The sequence below is a fragment of the Lucilia cuprina genome, chromosome 6 (genome assembly GCF_022045245.1).
Source record: "Lucilia cuprina isolate Lc7/37 chromosome 6, ASM2204524v1, whole genome shotgun sequence".
NCBI classification, from domain to species: Eukaryota; Metazoa; Arthropoda; class Insecta; order Diptera; family Calliphoridae; genus Lucilia; species Lucilia cuprina.
In genome coordinates, this window is record NC_060954.1 from 50347945 (window position 1) to 50373223 (window position 25279).

Sequence of the window (25279 nt, forward strand, 5' to 3'; positions counted from 1 at the left end):
TCTATCTATCTATCTATCTATCTATCTATCTATCTATCTATCTATCTATCTATCTATCTATCTATCTATCTATCTATCTATCTATCAATCTATCTATCTATCTAACTAACTAAATACATAACTTACTAAATACATAACTAACTAAATAACTAGCAAACTAACTAACTAACTATCTACCCAACTAACTAACTAACTATCTAGCTCACTAACTTCTTTCCTTAGACTTTACAAGGCGAAGATCTTGGAATCTAGGTATAGTATATATGCATATCAGACTTGTGTTGTTTTTAGGATATTTTGCTAAAAATAAAACAGCTCATGAAGCATATTTCTAGATTAAATAAGATATAGTTGCAGCACGGAAGTCCTAAATCACCCAGACAAATTCATTTAATGCTGATAGTAAGTATTAGCGTGCAGCTACAGGAAATTTAAAATCTCTAACAAAATATTTAATTTTACACAATTTTCTAGTTTGTAAGGGAAAAAATATAATAAATTAAAATATGAAATCTAAAAAATTTCTAACGGCCTAATTAGTATGAATCAATTAACACAACGTTAAGCAAGATCTTTTAACAGTTTTCAGTTATGCCACAAAACTTATGGAAATATGAGCAGTTAATTAAAAATTCACTTTTTATTTAATATAATCATTTAATTAGCACACAAAACAATAAAACAAAACAATTAAAACTGAAATCCACAAAAAGAAAAACCACCACCCACAACAAGCAAAACGCATACAAAACTAAATGCATATTAATTACAAATAAAAAAAAATAAAATAAAGAAATGAAATGATTTCTTAAAAAAATATCACAAATGCAGACAAGTGAAACCAAACAATAAAGAAAATATAATAAATATTTATATAAAAAGAGGGGGGGTTGTTTAGAAAAAAAAAGTAAAATAGAAAAACATTTAATACTTACCACAAAACCATTGTAATGGATTTTATGCTTCCGTGTTATATCAATAAACTGACCATCACTGTTGAGGCGGCTGTTTTTTGTCTCACCACCAACACCAACACCACCACCATCACCCGCACTATGTGTAGCAGAGCTGTGAAGATGATGGTCATTTGAAGATATTTTTTTTACAAAATCATGTGTATGATGTTGCCAACTAATGTTAGCTGCTGCAGCATGTTTATGTGTGGCTGAGTTGTTGTTTGAATTGCTTTTAGTGGCAGCAGTGTTGTTGTTAACAGCTTTGACTGCCACAGAGAAATAAACACAATTTGTAAATAAACTTGTAATTAAAATACAAATTAAGCCACTAGGTGAACACATTATTATTTATTATTAAAACTTGGTTCTTTTTTTTATTAAAACGTCAGCAAAGAAGAAAAAAAACTGTTTTTTTATTAACAAAATAAAAAAAAATTAAAAAATATTTAGGCCATTTTATTAATAAAATTTTTATTGGGCCATAATTTAGATTGTTTTGTAGGTGTTAAATTTATTTGGAAACATTTTAAATTTTTTTTTTTTTTCAAAATATTTTGTTAATTTTTTTTTAAATTAAATTAAATTTTTTGCAGCAATTGTTTTACATTTTTTTCTTTTTGTAATTTTAAAAAGTGAATGTACTGTGAAGAAAATTTGTTTTAATTTGTTGTTGTTGCTTTTTTTCTCTAATCAATTTGTTTCTATTTCAAAGTTTTATTTTCAAAATAAACACACACTTGCATGTTTTAGCTAAATTTAACGGCAGTTAATTATTTTATTTCATTTTTTTTTCTTTTTGTTGTAAGTTTATGCACTAATTAATTGTTATATTTAGTTTAGTTTTATAGTTGAGCTTTTATTTTAGATTAAGTTGAGGTTTCTTTAATTTTTTTCTTGTATTTTTTTCTCTCTCTTTTATTTTTAGTTATTTTATTTATGTTTTTGTTATTGTTGTACTTTATATTATAATATTATTTGTTGAAATTGTTAATGTTTATAATATAGTTGTTTATTTTGCTTGTTTTGTTTACTTTGCAAGAATCACGCTTGTTGCTTAAATCTTTTGTTTTATATCTATACAGATAACATGTTTATATTAGTTTCTTTTACCCTACAAACTATAATATAAACTCAAGATATTTTTATATCTAAAGGTAATTCAATTAAAGGAAAATAGATTCTTAGACAATCTAGCCATATCTCTACATTTGTCCGTCATTCTGTTAAAAACTAATTTTGTCAAAGTTTATTTGATTTGGGAAATGAACAATAATGTCCATGATTCTTTCTAGGTAGAAAGAATTATATTTCGTAAGTAATCTCAAAATTCAGTTCCTTTGCTATGCCTCTATAAATTTACAAAATATTATATTTGCCCAATTCACAATCGGTGTTGTATGGTTGTATCGTATATATGTCGTATTTTTTAATTATTATTAAGTTGTTTTTGTTTCAAAAAAATTATTTGAAAAAAAGTTTATGACATATAACGCTACAACGATACGACTTTGATTGTGAATTGGACAATTTGTTTCCAAAATACAGAGTTTCCATACCACAGTGAAGTGGTATATAATATAGTCTTAAACACCGGAATTTTGTCTTTTTTTTTCTTTTTTTGAATTACATTACATTTTTTCTCATACCAATATCGAAATTTTTTTTCTATTACAAAAGATAATTAACAACAATATGAATGAATTTAATAATTAGGTCAAATTATTAGAGATAACACATTCTATTCACATTTTGCTAATAGGAAATTATTAGAAAAAGTACAATATTTTACGCGATTTCTTTTTAACTACATATGTCAACTTTTAATATTTCTTAACAGTTGACAATTCTGCAATAGCAAACAAACAAAAAAAAAAATTGCCGATTAAAAAAGTTTCTTATTACATTTTATCCACAATTAACATGAACATATATATTGCATGTTCAACATATAGATTATTATTACAAAAAGAGTGTAACAAAATTTACTATTCTGTACTTGAGACTAATTAATTGATTAGTTAATAGTATGAACTAGTCTATTCACTAGTAAAAAGACTACTGCATTGACAACTCTATTCACTACAATAATGACTACTTAGTTGCTAGTCCTTTGAGTAGTTTATTGGATAACAGTTTTAAGTCTGTTATCTAATCTATCGGCTAGTATATACCCCAGTAATGCTCTATGAACTAGCCTAATGACTGATCCACAAACAAGTCTATCTACTAGTCGATGGACTTTTCTATTGACTTGTCTATTGAATAGTCTATGGAATATTCTTTAGACTACATTATTACCCAGTCGATAAACTTTTCTATAGAGTAATCTTTGGACTTGTCTTTGGACAAGTTTATTAAAGACCCTATAGAATATTTACAAGTTTTTAAACATTTCCATAGAAGAGTGTACAGTCTATACTATTGATGGCTCTATGGACTTGTTTTTTGAATAGTCTATGGAAAAATCTATGGTCTAGACTGTTAACTAAACTATGGCAACTAGTCTGTTGGCAAGTTTACTTGTATTTAGAGTAGTCTCCGGACGAGTCTCCTCACCAATCCATAAAATATGTAAAGTATATAGACTTTTCTATTGAGTAGTATATATACTAGTCGTGGCCTCCGGTAGGTTTGTGGTTAGTGTTCATGTCTGGTAGGCTGGAGGCGGTGGGTTTGATTCCCACATGAGTCATTTGTTAATGAAGGCGCATCAGGCCCGACAGAAGTCTATATGTATTTCTTGATTGATCGGATTTGATGTATATATGTATGTACGTTCTCCTTTCAAACTAACTAACTAACTAACTAACTAAATAAATAACTAATTAACTAATTAACTAACTAACTAATAATTTTATAGAAAGTTCAAAAAGTACTTTCTGAAGAATGCTAAAAAATTCCTTTTTATGGGTTCTTATTTACTCTGTAGTTGATATGCTTAATTTAATGATTAGGTCAATATTATAGAAAAAGCAAAAAGTACCTTTTGAAGAACAAAAGTACTCTTTTATAGCTTTTCATTTAGTTTTGCTTGTACATGTACTTTGGTCTTTCTATGTAGTCAAAAGTACCTTTTAAAGAACAAAAAAGTACCTAGAACAAAAAAGTACCAAAAAAAAAACTCAAAAACGTCGATTTAACCATGTCCGTCTATCTGTGTGTATGTTGAAATCAGTTTTCAGATGACCGCTGATATCTGAATGATCCGAACTTTCAATAATTCTATTGGAAATACGATCGAATAGAACGCTATTCAAAGTCAGTCCAATCGGTCCAAAAAAACGAAGATATGAGTAAAAATCCGAGACGACCTCTGAAAATTTCATCAAAAATTAAGATTTTTTATTTATGCTCAAACAAAAATTGTAAAAAACAGAAACAAAATACATAATCATATTGTACTCTTGTTTATAAAAAACAAGGCAGAACGAGAGCAGCAGAGCAAGAGTAGCACTAGCCATTAAAGGGAACTTTTTTTGGTACTTTTTCCGTCTACGAAAGGTACTTTTTAAATTTTCGATAATATTGAACCTAGAAACATAAAATTTAGCATGTAGGGCCTTGACTAGGTAAAAACCTAGAAAAAGGAACTTTTTGGTACTTTTTCGTTCTACAAAAGGTACTTTTTGAATTTTCTATAATATTGAACCTAGAAACATGAAATTAAGTACATATGTAGAGACGAATTAAGTCAGAACAAAAGGGGACTTTTTAGTACTTTTTTTAATAACTTTTACTTGATGTTTTATTAACAAGCGATCTAAGTACATCTAAGTACATGTTTTTGCTGTTTATTTTTTGTGAAATTTTCAGAGATTTTTTTCGGAATTTATAGACTAATTTTGCAGATTTTAAAAAGCAAATTTTCCGAAAGCGTGTCTGAATATTTGGATTCCAATTATATCTGAATTCTGCAGAAAACTAATTTCAACAAACATACAGATGGACGGACAGATATAGCTTAGTTGTTTTTTCTTAACTATTCCAAATCTTACATTAATTTTGCAACACCCTTTATAAGTATGTTGTATCTAGTAATAGTAATAATAATAATATGCGGTTAACTAACATTGTTTCATATTTATGTTACAATTTAAAGGTTTTAAATACAACACCATCATTTTAATAAAATTTTTCCAAACAATAAAGAAAAACAAATGTTATAATATGAAAATTATATTTTCTTTGTTTAACACTAACTATTAAGCGTAAATAAGTAAAAACAAAGTTTTCTTTTTATAACTGTTATGACTTTCTACTCAAGATGGGGACACAATCTAGATGTGTCGTGATATGCCGAATTGGTTGATGGTGACGGTGTTAATAAAACCAATATGTCAAACTTGTCATTTAGTGGTTGAGCATTATTTAGAAAAAACATAAGCATTAAATGGTAAAATTTCGTATTTTAAAGAAAATAGTATTGAGTTGAATAAAAAATACTCTAATTAAATAAATTAACTAATTCTAATGTTTTTCATTTAAAAGTACAAAACGTTCTAAAGTTATAATCAAAACTTTGGAAATGTCTTCCATTTTATTTATTTCATTATACAAATTAATCATACGCACTGTTGTAAATAATTATGTCTTAATGATTAAATTTATTTAATTTTTTTCACTCTTATTTAATTGCTAACATTTAAATAGTTGTTTTTTGTTTTTGGCCTGTTAATTTTCCATATAACAATTTAGTTAACTTTTTTTTAATAAAATCACACTAGTTGATGTTTTTTTAGCCAAATTACAAAGTCGTGCAATTATGTTTGAAAACTCAATGATTATGAACAATTTTACATGAACTTTAACAAAAATGTGCTGGATACTCATAGTAAATGGTGAAAAAAAAACAAGATACATACGATCTAGAGTACTAGATATACAAACATTTATTTTTGTTGTGATTAACAATTTGTTATTGTTGTACCCTATTTTAAGGCTAACGTATTATAATTTACAGCTAATGTTTGTAACAGACCCACATAATGACGGTACACTTACTTTCAAACAGATTTAAAGTATTGATTCGGAATGATAATTTAGTAATGGGTTCCTAATTGACCCATCTAAGTATGGAAGGACTTATAAGGGGGAAACTTGGAAAACAGAAATGCATCCCTAACCCAAAATTTCTCTAACGATTAAACATAGATGTGGAATTTAGATAGTGATAGATGCCATATGGTTAAACATGGTCGACTATAATTTTTGTTTTTTTTTTTTGTTATTTTTTCAAACCTTAAAAAAGAAATATTCAAATTTAGAAAACTATAGTAAATAATTTGGCTTTTATTTTGTACCAAAAACAAGTGGAAAAAAATAAATAATGTTTTATTTCAACCGTAACGTTTGAAAAAGTTTGAAAATGTTTTTTTTTTTTTTTTTTTTTTTGTTTAGAAAATAAACATTAGAAAACAAAACAAGAATGGTTAGTAATCGACCGTCTGGTTTTGAAAGTAATCGGTTAAAGGTTAACTCGAGTAAACAGGGTTTAATGGAGTTTATTTTAGACTATATAATAACAGTAGATCAAGCTTTAACTTTTACAACAGTATTGTTCAGACTGTAGGCCAGACTATGGTCCAAAGTATAGTTTTATAGTTCAGTTCTAGTTCAGTTCTAGTTCAGTTCTAGTTCAGTTCTTGTTCAGTTCTAGTTCAGTTCTAGTTCAGTTCTAGTTCAGTTCTAGTTCAGTTCTAGTTCAGTTCTAGTTCAGTTCTAGTTCAGTTCTAGTTCAGTTCTAGTTCAGTTCTAGTTCAGTTCTAGTTCAGTTCTAGTTCAGTTCTAGTTCAGTTCTAGTTCAGTTCTAGTTCAGTTCTAGTTCAGTTCTAGTTCAGTTCTAGTTCAGTTCTAGTTCAGTTCTAGTTCAGTTCTAGTTCAGTTCTAGTTCAGTTCTAGTTCAGTTCTAGTTCAGTTCTAGTTCAGTTCTAGTTCAGTTCTAGTTCAGTTCTAGTTCAGTTCTAGTTCAGTTCTAGTTCAGTTCTAGTTCAGTTCTAGTTCAGTTCTAGTTCAGTTCTAGTTCAGTTCTAGTTCAGTTCTAGTTCAGTTCTAGTTCAGTTCTAGTTCAGTTCTAGTTCAGTTCTAGTTCAGTTCTAGTTCAGTTCTAGTTCAGTTCTAGTTCAGTTCTAGTTCAGTTCTAGTTCAGTTCTAGTTCAGTTCTAGTTCAGTTCTAGTTCAGTTCTAGTTCAGTTCTAGTTCAGTTCTAGTTCAGTTCTAGTTCAGTTCTAGTTCAGTTCTAGTTCAGTTCTAGTTCAGTTCTAGTTCAGTTCTAGTTCAGTTCTAGTTCAGTTCTAGTTCAGTTCTAGTTCAGTTCTAGTTCAGTTCTAGTTCAGTTCTAGTTCAGTTCTAGTTCAGTTCTAGTTCAGTTCTAGTTCAGTTCTAGTTCAGTTCTAGTTCAGTTCTAGTTCAGTTCTAGTTCAGTTCTAGTTCAGTTCTAGTTCAGTTCTAGTTCAGTTCTAGTTCAGTTCTAGTTCAGTTCTAGTTCAGTTCTAGTTCAGTTCTAGTTCAGTTCTAGTTTTTTTTTTTGTTTAGAAAATAAACATTAGAAAACAAAACAAGAATGGTTAGTAATCGACCGTCTGGTTTTGAAAGTAATCGGTTAAAGGTTAACTCGAGTAAACAGGGTTTAATGGAGTTTATTTTAGACTATATAATAACAGTAGATCAAGCTTTAACTTTTACAACAGTATTGTTCAGACTGTAGGCCAGACTATGGTCCAAAGTATAGTTTTATAGTTCAGTTCTAGTTCAGTTCTAGTTCAGTTCTAGTTCAGTTCTTGTTCAGTTCTAGTTCAGTTCTAGTTCAGTTCTAGTTCAGTTCTAGTTCAGTTCTAGTTCAGTTCTAGTTCAGTTCTAGTTCAGTTCTAGTTCAGTTCTAGTTCAGTTCTAGTTCAGTTCTAGTTCAGTTCTAGTTCAGTTCTAGTTCAGTTCTAGTTCAGTTCTAGTTCAGTTCTAGTTCAGTTCTAGTTTAGTTCTAGTCTAGACTGAATCCAATTAGACTATAGACCAGACTAATGTCTACAATACAAATTAGGCTGTAGTCTGGAATATATCCTATAACATCAAACTATCTTAATATTACATTACTTTGTAGTTCCAACAATGACTAAAACTATGGTTTAGATTATTTAAAAAAAAAAAAAATTAAAATTAAAATCCGATGTAGTCTGGACTGATGTCCGGGCTGTAATAGTTCAGAAAATAATGAAAACTATTGATCGGACTAAAAATTTATGTTAAAAAACCTCTTGTTTAATAGCTAGTCTAGGATATTTAACCATATTCAAGTCAAGATAATTCAAATTTGAAATTATTTTCCGATTTATATGTTTTTGTTATCAATCCGATTGAAATTTTTAATTTATAAAGCAATGTACATTTTGTTACTTACTCATTAAATTTACAAAAACAAAACAAATATTATGATTTTATTATTTTTAATAAATTTCAAATCGACTACTTGCCAACACTATTATCATTAAATATTTATGTACTATATTAAAATAATTTAACCGAAAAACATAATTTAGTTTTAAAATATAATATTGCGTGGTATTTTTAATTAAAATTATTTAAAAAAAATCAATTATAAAAATTATTTTAGTATGATACATTAAAAACGTACATATTTTCTAAGGTCACTTTTGTTTTAATATATATTTTTTCTTATTTAATATAATTTTTATTCTTTACAATTTAGTGTATTTTTTTTTAACTTTAAGAATTTTTTGCATTCATTAGTGTGTTAATATTTATGATATTTAATGATTTATATTTCATATATATATATATTTTTTTTTTAATTTGTTTAAATCACTATTTAATTAGTTTTAAATTTGTCTTTTTCTAAACGAATTAATTTTAAGTTTGCCGCGTTTAGCTGTTGAACACTGCGCTGGTTTAAACGCGAATGATCAAATAAATGAAAACTCTGCATGAAAATTATTCTTGTGTAAAGTAAATTGTTTGCAAACGTTGGGCTTTTTTGAATTTTTTTTACAATCAAAACGAGTGTAGTACGATCGTCAATTGTAACGTATATAAATACGGTTTTTCATCGTTGTTTGTTTGTTTTTTTTCCAGAGATCGTTAACTTTCGTTTGATGAAAACTTCATTTAAATTGGAATCAACAACAAAAACAAACAAAAGGTTCTTGTAAAGAATGTTGCCAATTGGGCGATTTTATAGTGGTTGCAGCATTCGCTGTAGAGACTAGACTATAGTTTCGATTATGGACTGGGGGTTATTTTGATCTGATTATATATCAGACTATAGTCTTGTCTATATAATCGGCTAGAGACCAGACTATACTCTAGGCTATAGGTCAGACTACAGTCTCAGCTTTAGTCAGACTACAGTCTCTGCTTTAGATCAGACTACTGTCTCGGCTTTTGATCTGATTATATATCAGACTATAGTCTCGACTATATAATCGGCTGGAGACCAGACTATATTCTCTGTTATAGGTCACATTACAGTCTCTGCTTTAGATCAGACTACTGTCTTGGCTTTTGATCTGATTATATATCAGGTTATAGTCTCGACTATATAATCGTCTAGAGTCCAGACTATAATCTAGGCTATAGGTCAGACCACAGTCTCTGCTTTAGATCAGACTACTGCCTCGGCTTTTGATCTGATTATATATCACACTATAGTCTGGACTATATAATCGGCTAGAGACCAGACTATACTCTAGGCCAGTCTCAGCTTTAGATCAGACTACTGTCTCGGCTTTTGATCTGATTATATATCAGGCTATAGTCTCGTTTATATAATCGGCTAGAGACCAGACTATACTCTAGGCTATAGAAAAGGTTATAGTCTTGTCTTTATAGAGGACTTAAGTTTCGGCTTTATAACATACTATAGTCTCGGCTATAGATCAGACCATAGTATCGTCTGTAAACCGGACTATAGGTTTGACTACAGAGCAAAATGTTGTCTTAATTATAGACCAAACTATAGTATTTACTATACTATAGACCTAACTAGAGACGAGACGAGTCTCTATTATAAACCAGCCTATAGTCTCGAATAAAAACCACACCATAGTTTTGACTATAAGCCAGACTATAGTCTCTACTGTAGACCAAGCTAGAGTATCGAGTAGTTTCGGCTATAGACCAGACGTTAGTTTTGATTATAAACTATATTCTCGGCTAAATACAAGACCATAGTCTTGACTATAAATCAGACTATGATATCGAATAAAGACAAGTCTCGACTAAAGACCAGACACTAAATAAAAAACTATACTATCAACTATAAACCACACTTTAATCTTAACAAACAACTATAGTTTTGAATAAAGACCAGACTGTAGTTTCGGCTAATAACCAGACTCCAAACCAGGATAAATCGACTATAGACGAAACTATAGTCCAAACTTTAGTCTCGACTATAGACCACGGTACAGTCTCGGTTATAGATAATACTAAAGTCTATGTTATACAGCAAAACTGGAATATATCATGCTACTACAAACCAGGATAAATCGACTATAGACAAAACTATAGTCCAAACTTTAGTCTCCTGATCAGGTTACATAGTGCTTATAGTACTCTCATACTTCGTGACATACGTATTGTGTTTAAGCAGCAAAATGGATCAGAAACCTTACACGCTAATTTTGACACACGTTAATTTGTTAACGTTTGTAAAATAAAAAACCTATGTACACCAAATGTCATAAACTTACGAGTATTTACATATATGTATATATAAATATATCACGTGATATACGATTTTATATAGTTTTGTTTTATTGGCTAGTGCCAATCAACTTTAGGGGTGTGTAATCATGAAAATATTTATTTAGGTTTTTCTTTTTTTGCAATTTGGACACATTTAAATTTGAATAAATACGTTAAATGTAACAGTAAAGGTTTGTGTGTTTTTTTTTATTGAAATTTAAACGTTTTACAATTAATATGCAGCATACAGCTAAAAATCAATTATATTACCGACAAAGTATACATTTGAATTTATAGTTTTTAGAAGACAATTTGATTGAAAACAAAACATTCAGAATTTAAGAACACATTTGGGCTCTTAAAATTCAACTTATACATCCTGTTGATTTATTATTACAGAACAATAGTCCCTTCTATATTAAAGTTTTGCTTAAAGACTAAATTATATTCTTGACTATAATCGAGACAACAGTCTAAAAGACTAGACTATACTAACTATAATCACGACTATAGGCAGACTATAGACTGATCTATATTCTAGACTATACTATAGACCCGACTATAGGATCCACAATAGACTCGACTACGGACAGAATACTGTCTACATTATGGAGATACTATCTATAGTCTACCGATCTTTAGTCTAGACTATAGACTGTACTCTCTCTCTCTCTATAACTCACTCTTCTTTAGACTAGACAATTATACCGACAATAGACTTGACTTTAGACTGATATATAGTCTAGACAATAGACTAATCTCTAGTATAGACTCGACAATTGACAGAATACTGCCTACACTATGAATAGACTATATATAGTCTACCGATTTTTAGTCCAGACTATATTCTTGACTATAGACTGGACTATCTCTCTCTATAACATACTCTTCAATAGACTGGACAATTATACCGATAATGGACTGGACTTTAGACTGATATATAGTCTAGACAATAGACTAATTTATAGCATAGACAATAAACTATACATAAAAATAGTACTGATAATAGACTGGGCTTCAGTCTTGAGTATAGATTTTTTTCCACTTTTTTAAATTTTCGACTATTTTTGACTTTTTTCTACTATTTTCAAGTTATCGACTTTTTCCGACTTTCTTCGACTTTATTTTAACTTTTTCGACTTCTTTTCATTTTTTTCGACATTTTTTGACTTTTATTTACAAAGTCGAATTTTCGACTTTTTATAGACTCGAGATACTCGAGTTTTGGAACAAAATAGTCGACTTCGACTTTTCAACTTTTTTTTTTGACAAAAAGTCAATTGTTCGATTATTCGAAAGTCGATTTATAGAACCCTTTAAATAAGAGTATAAACTGAAATACAGTTTTGAGTATGAATGATTTTAAAGACTGAACTTTTGTCTCAACTATATAGTGATCTATAGTATCGACTATGGGCAGGAATATAGTGTCGATTACATACTGAGCTTTTGTCTTGACTACATACTTGATTATTGTATCGACTAAAGAATGAAGACCAGTCTTGAGTATAGATAAGACTATAAACTGGAATACAGTTTTAAATATGTATGATTCAATAGACTGGACTTTTGTCTCAACTATATAGTGGGCTATAGTATTGACTATGGGCTGGAATATAGTATCTACTACATACTGGGCTTTTGTCTTGAAAACATACTTAATTCTTGTATCGACTTAAGATTGAAAAGTTGTTTTGACGATAGAATAAACTGTATTATTATCTATTGACTGTACTAAAGTCTCGACAATATTCTGAACTATATACCAACTATAGATATGACTATTTGTAGCCTCGACTATAGACTTGATTCTATTCTCTATTATAAACAGTACAGTAGTCACGATTATAGATTGTAATATAGTATTTACTATAAACCGGATAAAAGCATCGACAAAAGACTGGACTAAATTCTAAAGTCTAAGATTATTTTATAGATTAGGCTATAGTACTAAACGATTTTCATGATTATACTGTGGTATCAACTATGGACTGGTGCATAGACTATACTTCTTCTTATAGACTAGATTTCTTCGAATTTTTGAAAGACTATGGACTTAAATATAATTTCGACTAAAAACTCCACTATAGTTCGACAATACACTGAACTATATACCAACTATAGATAGGACTATTTGTTGCCTCGACTATAGACTTGATTCAATTCTCTATTATAAACCGGACTGTAGTCACGATTATAGACAGTAATATAGTCTTTACTATAAACCGGATAAAAGCATCGACAAAAGACTGGACTAAATTCTAAAGTCTAAAATTATTTTATAGATAAGGCTATAGTACTAAACGATTTTCATGATTATACTGTGGTATCAACTATGGCCTGGTGCATAGACTATACTTCTTCTTATAGACTAGACTTATTCGAATTTTTGCTAGACTATGGGCTTAAATATAATTTCGACTAAAAACTCCACTATAGTTCGACAACACACTGAACTATAGTAATAATACAGACTGGACTACAGTCTTGACTGGACTAAATACAGAATACACTATGAACTAAATTATGCATTAAGGACTAAACTATACTATAGGTATGACTAGGCTATACTGCACCAGTGTTTAGACTACAGTCTAGCCTAGTCAGCCTATAGACTTAATGTAGACTTTAATCCAATCTATAGCCCAGACTAAAGTCTCGACTAGAGACTAAACTTTAGACAATAATGTAGCATGGATACACAATTACATATTAATATTATTAAAACTATTTAAAATGCAATTACTAACTGATTGTCTGGCATAAATACTAATGAAACAATAATAAAAAAGTGATAAGAAAGTTTGCCAAGTTTACAATAGTGTAAATATTTAATCATATTTGTTAATCAAATAGGAAAGAAAATAAAATAAAAGCTATTGTAATAGCCTCAGCAGTAGTGACAAGTAGATTGGCCAAATCTTAAGATAAGATAATGTTTATTATCAATTTATGTATTTAAAAGTATGTATGCACACACTGAAAAAAATCCATGCTTAATATATACGAAAAATGTCGTACATTTTACGAATCGTTCGTTGTTTCGCACCACGAAATTCTTTCGTAATATATACGAAATTGTACGAAATATTTTAGTATAATGCAAAATATTCTTAAAAAAATTAATTTACATAAATTGAAAAAAGGGAATTTTGAATAAATATGGTAAAATTTACAAAATATTAATTTATTCAAACGTTTTTGTTCATTTTAAAATAAATTTTCTGATTTTACTTCAAAATTATTCTCCACACGAATTTTCAATTTTTAATGAAAATAATTCGAGAATAATATTATACTTTTTCTTAAATTTTATAAAAATATTGTAGTTTTATTTAATCATAATATAATTAATATCATTATGTTTAATTTCGCTAAAATTTAAGAAAAAAATATTACGAAAGGTTTTCGTACTTTCGTAAAAATAGAAAAGGATTTTATTAAAAAATATTTCGTATTATACACGAAATATTTGTAAATATTACGCAAATAGAAGTTACGAAATTTTTTTTCGTAAAGTTGAGAATGGATTTTTTTTCAGTGTATGATAATTATTAAAATAATGTCATTAAACTACAATTCAAGTTCAGGGTGCGATATAAATCACTTAATAATTTATCTTCGTTTTTTTTTTTTTTCTTAATAAAATTTTCATAAAACAATGCATATAATAAAATAAATTTAAATTTTAAATGTATATATTAAAGCTAATACATCATCTAAACGATCATATTTTATCAAGCGGCTTATATTATCAAATTTACAAATATGTATATGTATATCATTTGATACATCATTAAAAATTCTTTAATATTTCCTTAAACAATTCAAAAAAAAATGTTGGCCGTTTTGTTCTTTTTTTAATGCGTTTTTCTATTCATATTACCTTATTTTAGAATCTTTGTACAAGTGCCTATTGTTTATTCTATTCTAATATTGTTCTGGTCAAGTGCTTTTCCTGTACAACTCATTAGATTGGTTGGCATTTGAATGTACAATATACCAGACATTCAGACCATGCACCCACATAAATATTTCCATTTGTTTACAGAAAAACTGCAGCACTGTTTTTGACCACAAGTTGTATGTCAAATCTTGACACTGATCATCACAGTTGAGTTGAGGAGATTTTTTTTCTTTCCTCAAACAAAAGAGATACAAGAGTCTTTATGTACAGAAGTACTTCATTTGATAGTAGATCTTTGAAGTACATTTCATACATATGGAATTTTTGCAAACAGTCTAGTACATGTGTATGTCTGTATGATGGGTTTATCGTAAGGAAAGTAATGGGACAAATTTAGACTAGACTATCGGCTTGTCTATAATCTAGTCTTTAGTCTAGTCTATAATCTAGTCTATAGTCTAGTCTATAGTCTAGTCTATAGTCTAGTCTATAGTCTAGTCTATAGTCTAGTCTATAGTCTAGTCTATAGTCTAGTCTATAGTCTAGTCTATAGTCTAGTCTATAGTCTAGTCTATAGTCTAGTCTATAGTCTAGTCTATAGTCTAGTCTATAGTCTAGTCTATAGTCTAGTCTATAGTCTAGTCTATAGTCTAGTCTATAGTCTAGTCTATTCTAGCAAATAGTCTAATCTATAGTCTAGACTAGTCTATAATTTAGTCTAGTGTACAGTGAAGCATATAGTCGACCACACTTTAGTATATTCTTTTTAAGTAGAAGTCTTAGTATTTCCTTCATGCATACATGTTTCTGAGATTGTGTTAATGTAGCAAAAACAAATACAAAGATTAATTCTTATGTTCGTAAGTTTTTTTTTGCACTGCTGATAATGATGCTAATAGATTTTAACTTTAGTTTATATTTTAAGCGGAAACCATAAATTGTTCAAAGATAAACAAAAAGTTAAAATTCAATTACAATAGATTTCGTTTTTTGCTTATTTTGGATGCCAATAACACTTCTGTAAAATAGTTGATCTTAAGATTGAAATCTTCTCTATGATAAATAAGAAGAATTTTTTTTAAATTTTTGAAGGAAAATACATAAATTAATAATATTAACTGTCAGTCTGTTTCCATATTATTATCATAATGGCAGAAGAATATATGATAATATCAAAGTTTTAAATAGTCAGTCTTCTTACTAGATAGTCGACATACACTTAAACCAATTTTACTTTCCATTAAAAGTATTATAGGTATAATATTTCTTTAATATCTTCTACTTGTACGTGGGTTTTATAGTTGAAGCGGAAAGTCGACTTCGTATTTTTTCGAATTTTCAACTTTTTCGACTTTTTATTTCATTAATATCTTCTAGTTGTACGTGGAGTTCTATAGTTGAAACGAAAAGTCGACTTCGTATTATTTCCGAATTTTAAACTTTTCCGACTTGTTCGACTTTTTGACTATTTTCGACTTTTCAACTATTTTTTACTTTTCTCGACTATTTGTACAGGTTTTTACTTTTTTTCTCAAAATGTTTGTTCTGGCGAGCTGAATCAAAGGATAAAAAGGTATTATTTGAGATTTTTTTATATATTTCATATTTTTTACGAAGGAAACAAATTTGGACGAAAAGTACCCAGTTCAACCCCAGTCTGTGTCGAATTTTTAATTTTTAACGACTTTTCGACTAGGGTTCTATTGTTGAAACGAAAACTTTTTGCAATTTATGCAAAGTCGATTTTTCGACTTTTTTCACTTAGTTAAAAGACGACTTTTCGACATTTAGTATTTTGTCGACTTTTCGACTTTTTCAACTTATCGACTTTTTGACTATTTTCGACTTTTAAACTATTTCAGACTTGTCGACGATTTTCAACTATTTTGACTACATTCGACTTTTCCGACTTTTCGACTTATTCCGACTTTTTTCGACTTTTTGACTACTTTCGACTTTTTGACTATTTTCGACTTTTTCCGACTTTTTGGCTTTTCCGACTTTTTTCGACAATAGTTATCGACTTTTTTGGAACAAAATAGTCGTCTTTCGCCTTTTTTCGACTTTTCAACTATTTCAGACTTGTCGACGATTTTCAACTATTTTCGACTGTTTGACCATTATTGACTTTTCGACTTTTTGACTATTTCCGACTGTTTGACCATTATTGACTTTTCGACTTTTCCGAATTTTTGACTATTTTCGACTTTTTGACTATTTTCAACTTTATCCGAATTTGCGGCTTTTGCCGACTATTTTCGACTATAGTTATCGACTTTTTTGGAACAAAATAGTCGTCTTCGACTTTTGGATTTTTTTCGACAAAAAGTTGTTCGATTATTCGAAAGTCGATTTATAGAACCCTTATTTCGACTTTTTACGACTTTTCGGCTATTTTCAACTTCTTTCGACTTTTATTTACAAAGTCGTCTTTTTGACTTATTCGTAGACAATAGACTTCGTCTTTTCGACTTTTTTCGACAAAAAGTCGATTTTTTGATAATTCGAAAATCGATTTATAGAACCCTATTAGTTAGATATAATTGGCAACGCTAATCGACCACAATATTTGCTGTTTAAATACAACTCTGTCAAATGCTTCGTTCAAATTTCATACAGTTTGAGGACCATTGGACACAAAACAATTGCCCTCAAACTTAATTCAGCCGTAAACAAACATTTATTTTTAATTAATGCTTTTCTTTTATAAAACTCGTTATAAATCTTAACAAATTGTTGCTCATTTAAAAAATATAAAATTTTAAATATTTTATAATAATAAAAAAAGAAAACCGTATAATAATATAACATTAAACTTAACACAACCCAACCACATGATGCTTTGTAAGGGCGCCATAACGAAATGAGCGCAAAAGAATAGATAAAATTTTTACCAACAACAACACAACAAATACTGCACATTCAGCTACGTTTCGTTAAGTTCTAGCAGTGCATTTTAAACCAACAACAACGAAAAAAAATCAACGCAACTCAACGAATAGAGTGCGGGACTATTTAAACTACATTTAATTCAAAAGCAAACATCAACGGTTCGAGTCCGGATCGTAAAGATAAAATTTTTCGCTTAAATTTTTTCTTTAAATATATTATTGTAATTCAAAAGAAAGTTTCAACTTCAGTCTCGTTTATTGTTCAATTTAGTTTATGTCGTGCAATTTTTAACAATTTCAAAAAGTGTTTTTAAATATTTATATAATTAGAAAAAAAATCTACGTGTATTTTAAAGTCAGTTTATATAAAAAAAAAGTTTGACACTAACGTTTTAAAAGAAAAAGTGTTTTTTTATTAACGAAAAAGGTTTTTTCAATTACCAAAGAAACCTATCGTTTAATTAATTAATATTTTATTAAATTTAAATAAAGATCGCTAACAAAATGGTTGGAACCACAGTCTTAAAACGTGTAGACGAGGTGAGTTTTGTTGTTTAGTATTTTTCTTTAAATATTTTCCAGTTAAACTAAGGGGAGCCTTGGTTTTAAAGAACGGCGCGGAAAAGTACCGTTTAATGAAGCTGAGACTCTTTTTGTATAAAAAATATAAAACTTGAACAAAATTGTTATTTTATACTTACGGTACATTTCCCATTTTATTTTTCCCCCTCCTTGCCTTCCGCAAACAACAACAATAACTAACAAATTGTGTGTTGTGGTGTTGTCTCTAATCTTTTCCAACCATGATGGCTGGCGGCTCCTTTAGTTTAAACAAAAACAACAACAAAAGTTTTCTAAACTGCTGCCGCCGGTATTCCTATTTCCAATAACAATTTCCATACAAAATGGCGCCCCCCAAACTAGGAGTGCGCTGGTGGCTGGTTTCTTTACCTAAAAGAAATTTACAACATATTTCATCATTTTTCATTTTTTATATATTCTTTTTTCTTTTAGAATGAATCTGCTGCTTTTAAACAAGTCAAAAAAATTGGTGGTCTTACCACCACTGAGGTAACAAAACGAGCTGCTCTAGGTGATTTACAGAATCGTGGTGTTGTTCGTACCATCGCTGCTAAGGATGCTGCCCAAAAGGAGTAAGTTTTCTTTGATTATTTTATTAAAATTTTCTTAGTTTTCTTGGATTCGGTAGAAATATTCCAGGGTTGTTTTATGACATTCCATCTGTCTTGTTGTTTTTTTTTTTTTACTTGTACATATTTGTTTTTGTTTTTTTATTCAGCTTTGTTTTTGTTTTTTTATTCAGCTTTGTTTTTGTTTAGTTAACCCTTGTTTTAATATATGTTAGAAAGAGATGGTTAGTGAGAGTAGAGAAAAATCTTCGTTGAGTTTAACGGATTTTTTGGTAAACAGAGATCAATTTGTTTTTGTTTTAGAAAAAATCTCATTTTAACCCAAAAATGTGTTATTTCATAAAATTTTTAGAATTTTTTTTAGAAAATTAAAGGAAAATTGTGAAAGCCATTTTTGTTAATATTTTATTAAAACTTCGGCGCTACTAGTCTGCCTACGAAATGGTCCCTTATTATCTAATATGTAGACTAGTTTACGTACTAGCCTAGGTACACGTCTCTTTTCTGGTTTATGGACTAGTTCTATGTTTTGTCTTTGTAATCTATATATATAAAAGAGTAGCGTTACTGACTGACTGATTCATCATCGCACAGCCCAAACGGTTGAACCTAGAATCATGAAATTTTGACGGTAGATGTGTTTTTGATTATGTAGATCCACTAAGGAGAGATTTTTGGAAAATTGTACATTTACGGGTAAAAAGGGGGAAAACGGGTAAAACGGGTTTTGTTAATTATCCTTCACATTATTAGTGATACAAGAAAACTGTATTTATGGTACTTTTTTTTAGCACATCGAGAAAACTTTTTCGGTTTATTGAATTATTTATATTAAATTACGGACTAACTCTGTAATATTTATTGTAATAAAATTTTGGCTATTTCACTGGTTAAAAAAGTACCAAAAAGGGGAAAAACCTTTTAGATTCTTTATAATGGTTAACCGGAACACACGGTCCTTATTAAATGAGAATTTATTGAGAGAGATTATTGTACTTTTTCGTTTTTCCGATGGTTCTTTTTGATATTTTTACGATATTGAACATATTAATTGAAAATAAAATTTAAAATGTAGGGACATTAGTGAATGAGTATCTACTGAAAGGAACTTTTGGTACTTTTTCATTCATCAAATTATATTTTTTGAATTGTATATAATATTGAACAAAGATACATAAAATTATTAAATGATGATCTATTAGAGGTATTTTATGGTACATTTTTCAAATATTACTTTCAAAATGGAAGCTACTGAATGCGAATTTAATCACGTGATATTGAACGTATAAAACTGAAACATTAAAAAAATTTTAATCAATTTTAATTTTCTATAAAAGTAAACAATATTTAATTTAAGTTAGGGTAGCGAAGCACCCAGGGTATGCTAGTAATGTATAAACTAGTCTATTGATTAGTCTTCAGACTATTCTATCTACTACCCAAGCAGTTCGACGGGACAATCCCGAACTGACCACTTAACCTACCACTTGTGGTGGCCCCTAGCCACCTGACTACCCAGGTGACCGACAATTTTAACATGGGCTTGTCCTACGAGGAAGTCAATCGTCACTCTACACCCTACAAAGAGACAGTAAAGAGACGATTGCCTCCGCTCTCGCTTACAAAGGGGACACTAAAGTGACGACTGTCTTCATTCTCGAAAAAAATAACTTCTAAGAATAAAATCTCTAGGTTACTTAGGGACAGTCAAGAGACGACTGTGTTCGCTCCCGCTTACAAAAAGGACACTAAAGTGACGACTGTCTTCATTCTCGATTACAAAGGGTACATTCGTGGGACACTATAGACTAATCAATCTATAGATTCCAGATTTCTCTAATGATTACTCTATTAGTTTCTAAACTATTGCGTGAAATGCTCTATTAAAAAGCATACGGGCTGGTTTACTACTAACTAACTACCCCATGTTCAAAGTTTATTGGTTAGTCTATAAACTTATCTATTAGCTAGAGATTTTCAAAAGAATATGATATTCCTGTAGGTATAAATCTAAACTCCCTACATTTGCATTTAACATTTTAGCCTGAAGGATACTAGACTTCAAAATGCATTACGTGGCACTAAAGCACGCGTTGATACACAATGGAAAAAGACTACCACCACAACAACAACCACAAATCCCACTGTAGCTGGAACAAAAACAAATTTAACAAATGGAGAAGTACAAAAAACAACAGCAACTACTGCTGCAACTGCTGGGCAACGTAAAATCCTAACACGTTCCAACTCAGTGCGTTTAGGTACTAGCACAGCTACCACAGGACTGGGACTACAAAGACATGCTTCATCCCATTTGCTTGTTGGACAAAATCGAGTTAAGACGTTGACCACAAAAGTGATCGAGAATAAAGTGCAACAAGTGAAAGGTAAATGCAATATTATAGTGTCAAATACTAAATTATAAAACTCTCTTTCTCTCACTCTAATTGCAGTTAAAGCTGATGTAGTAGATGAAAATAAATTAGAGGGAGGAACCACTACAACCTTACGCCGTGAAGATAGCAATTTGTCTCGTAAATCTTTAACAAAAATACAGGCTGCCATTACACAAAAAGCTGCTGCTGCTGTCACCACAAAACCTACTTTGGTGAAAAGCAATTCTACTGGTGGCTCTTTGGCCATTAAGAAAGATTTACCACAAATTGAGAAAAAAGAAGATAAATTGAAAATTGTCAGTATACAATCACATTCATCCAAATTGTTGGATAATGTCAAAGACATTGATGAGGGTGATGGTGAAAATTTGATTTTAGTTTCGGAATATGTCAATGACATTTATGCTTATCTTTTCAAATTGGAAGCTGAACAGCCTGTCCACAAGAATCATTTAGAGGGTCAGGCTGAAGTTTATGCTAAAATGCGTGCCGTTTTAATTGATTGGATTAATGAGGTACATACACAATTCCATTTGGTAGCTGAAACCTTCCAATTGGCCGTGGCTATTATTGATCGTTATTTGCAAACCGTTAAGGATACTAAACGTTCACATTTACAGTTGGTGGGTGTAACAGCTCTCTTTATAGCCGCCAAATATGAAGAGCTTTTCCCACCAGCTATTGCTGATTTTATTTATATTACGGATGATACCTACACTGGTAAACAGATACGTCAAATGGAATTGCAAATATTTAAGGCATTGGGTTGCAATCTCTCACGCCCCTTACCCATACATTTTTTGCGTCGTTTCTCTAAGGCTGCCGATGCTGAAGATAATCATCATGCTATGTCAAAATACTTTTTGGAATTGGCTATGATTGAATATGATATGTCACATTATAAACCATCAGAGGTGGGTATTGTTAACAAGAAAATTTTTTCCTAAGCTTACTATCTATACATATAAAAGAGTAGCGTTACTGGCTGACTGATTCATCATCGCACAGCCCAAACGGCTGAACCTAGAATCATGTAATTTCGACAGTAGATGTGTTTTTGGTTATGTAAATCCACTAAGGAGGGTTTTTTGGAAATTTGTACATTTACGGGGAAAAAGGGGAAAAACGGGTAAAATAGGTTTTCTTAATTATCTTACATAATTTTAGTGATACAAGAAAAATTTTAAATGCACCTGTATCTACTCTTAAAATGAGCAGATGGGTGTCTAATACTTTTTTGAAATTCGTACTTTTAAGGGGTAAAAATGTGTAAAAAATGTGATTTTGGTACCTTTTTTTAGCCCTTTATAACTTTTAAACTAATTAACATAATCAAATTTTTCTAAATATTTTGTATACATTTCTCAAAATTATGAGACACCTGTTTCGTACTTTTTTAAAATTCAGTTCTTTTTGGTTGTAAAAGGGAGAAAACTGTATTTATGGTACTTTTTAGCACATAAAGAAAACTTTATCGGTTTATTGAATTATTCATATTAAATTACGGACTAACTCTGTAATATTAATTGTAATAATATTTTTGCTATATCACTGGGTAAAAAAGTACCAAAAAGGGGTAAAACGGGAAATTTAATTTTATTCAAACTCATTGAGCCAACTTTTATAAAATTTCAAAAAGTTGTTTATTTAATCACACAAAATAAGCTTTTGGTATATTATTTTGGAATTCGAGTACTAAGGCCTATATAGGACCAAAATCGAGTAAATTGTTTGGTACCTTTTTTAAAGCACAATTTCGCTGGAATAAATGAATGCAGATTTGAAGCGTTTGAGTTTTATTTTGTAAACTTAATTCTCGAAAAAGTATATTTCTAAGCGTAAAGGGGGAAACATTGTATTCTTTTTATTAGTACTTTCCACTTAGGTAAACTTTATTCCACTTTTGGTACTTTTTCTTCCTTCAAATGATACTCTATGTATGTTCTTTAATATGAACTGAAAACATATGATTAAACATACACGGTCCTTTTTAGTTCTTATTATCTTATAAATTGTACTCTTTTAATTTTCTAAAATATTCAACCTAGGAACATTAATTTTAACATACATGGTCTTGACTGAATAATACTCTGTAAGTGGGAACTATTTGGTACTTTTCTATTCTTCAAATTGATTCTTTATAATGGTTAACCGAAACACACGGTCTTTATTAAATGAGAATTTATTGAGAGAGATCTTTGTACTTTTTCGTTTTTCCTATGGTACTTTTTGATATTTTTACGATATTGAACATAGTTAGGGTAGCGAAGCACCCAGGGTATGCTAGTTCAAATTAAAGCTATTCGAAGGATAAATTTTAGAAATAGAAAACTATTTTCTCATTAAAATTGAAACCAAAATTTGAAAATGTTTCCATTTAATAGAAATATTATGTAAATTTTTTAAAATAGAATATTTTTGAAAATTTTTTCTATAAAAATATAAAATTTTCTAAAAAAAAAGAAAAAAAAGTAAAGTTTTCCAATAATTTTTTCTGAAATCTTTTTTTTTTTCAAATATTTACAGATTGCTGCAGCTTCTCTCTTTTTATCTTTAAATCTATTAAAAGAAAATAGCAATATGTCTAGCGGCTTAAGCAATAAACACTGGAACTCTACACTGGAATGGTATTCCAGATATTCACCCGAACATTTAAGACCCATTGCCAAGAAGATTGCTTCAGTGGCACGCAATGCTCCTCATGCTAAACTCAAGGCTGTGTATACAAAATATCAAGCATCGAAATTCCAAAAAGTTTCCATGCGTTCTGAATTATACAGTCCGTTAATGGATTCCATTATCAGCAGCAAGTAATTGAAATGGCAGACGTAAGGTAGAAAGTATTATTAGTGTTAAGAAAATATTATTATCAACAACTACAACAAACAAGAACAAGAAAACAAGTAAAGAAAATAATTGTATTTCCAATAAATACATGATTTTATTATTTTTTTAAACGTTTCTAACACTAACACTTTGAACTAAATAATCATCTACTACGTAGTCCTTTATATATATAGATAGATAGTTAGTTAGTATAATTGTTTTTTTAAGGATTTTTTTACATCTTTATATTTCAATTTCTAAGCTTAAAAGGAAATTTTAAATTAACATCCCAACTATTGACAATTCATTACAAAATTTTGCTAATTTGAATTATAATTATATTAAAATAAATAAAAAATTGTATAATTTGCTCAAAAAAAGCCCTTTTAAGCCTAGAATTAGAAAGAAAACATAAAACATTTTTTATATATACTTTCACCGAAATATGATTCTTCTCTTTGGAAAAAAACTTTTAATAAATTTTGTTTCATTACACATCATGGTTTAAATATGATGTTGTTTCTATGAAATATTGCACAAAACAAAAAACCGTTTCACTTTTTAAAAACCTCAACTCATTTGCTTTTGAAACTATAGGCGCGGCGCGGCTCGGCTTTTTAAACCTTGTTAGGGAATCTCTCACAGCAATTTTGGCTTGATTTGCTTAACTTGGCAAAACTATGACTCAAAAAGTAGCAGCTGTATTTGTATAGTTTTCTTCTCTTTTATACTTAGACTTTCTATTTTTTTTCCACCAACTAAATCGCATTTGCTGGCTACATAAATATGCGATATTCTCTTAACTTTAAATCTTTTATTTTCTAAAATTTGTTTGCTTTAAATTTTTATAAAAATATTGTTCAAACAAAACTCTAAAAAACGACTGATACTTTTATCACTTTTTTTTACTTAACTTTCGTTTTCTTATTTTTTTATATTTTTAAGTTATTTTTTCATCATATTATGTTTCATTATTATTTTGGCTAAAACTCTTCAAAGATTAGTTTTTTATGAAAAAAAAGCCGTCTAATCCTAACCACACTTTACTTTAAACAATAATCATTTGTTTATAAATAACAACTTAAAGGTTAATACAATCCATTAGACGCTTTTAAAGAGTTTTATTTTTTTTTTTTTGTTAGTTAATTGGCATTTATTTGTGTTAATTGGTGTCCAAGTGTATGTTACACTACAAGTTTTTTTATTATTATTTTTTTTATTTTTAAAACTTTTCATTTGTATCTTTTGTCTTTAAAATATTTTTTTTTAAATTAATTCATAAAAATATACCACCTAACAACATTGTAAACATAAAACAATAATACAAATTATAATTAAACAAAAATAAATATAAATTATTTTAAATAATTAGCACCAAGTGTTTTTTTATTTGATAGGAGTGTTATTGAGGGGACCTACTGTACAAAATTTAATGCATCTTCAGAGGAAGAAGAAC

General features: G+C 29.2%; 2 protein-coding genes and 1 long non-coding RNA gene across 8 annotated transcripts in view; 1 reads left to right on the forward strand and 2 right to left on the reverse strand.

Annotated features, from left to right (window-relative positions):
• The window catches only part of LOC124420541, a 26406-nt gene extending 17713 nt beyond the window's left edge, over positions 1–8693 (reverse strand). The window contains exons 1-2 of one of the 5 annotated variants that reach the window (XM_046953722.1): positions 8649–8693; positions 936–2030 (exon numbers count right to left, since the gene is read on the reverse strand). In XM_046953722.1, coding sequence (XP_046809678.1) covers positions 936–1298 — 363 coding nt within the window. In that variant the 5' untranslated portion in view covers positions 1299–2030; positions 8649–8693. The other 4 variants (XM_046953720.1, XM_046953721.1, XM_046953719.1 and 1 more) reach the window with 4 other exon arrangements.
• A 9142-nt stretch (positions 8694–17835) lies between these two features.
• LOC124420542 lies at positions 17836–18736 on the reverse strand. Its single transcript, XR_006941262.1, has 2 exons — positions 18512–18736; positions 17836–18401 (listed from the first exon to the last, which is right to left on the reverse strand). It is a non-coding gene; the product is annotated as an uncharacterized LOC124420542 (long non-coding RNA).
• LOC111681409 (G2/mitotic-specific cyclin-B) lies at positions 17852–23897 on the forward strand. 2 transcript variants are annotated; one of them, XM_023443178.2, is made up of 6 exons: positions 17852–17990; positions 18465–18604; positions 20645–20988; positions 21055–21422; positions 21462–21911; positions 23524–23897. In XM_023443178.2, exons 1-6 carry the CDS (start codon positions 17955–17957, stop codon positions 23809–23811), a joined length of 1626 nt encoding a protein of 541 aa, XP_023298946.2. In that variant the 5' UTR covers positions 17852–17954; the 3' UTR covers positions 23812–23897. The 2 variants fall into 2 exon arrangements, with proteins under 2 accessions (XP_023298946.2, XP_023298945.2); XM_023443177.2 differs by having other exon boundaries at positions 21055–21911.
• Positions 23898–25279: the final 1382 nt, after the last annotated feature.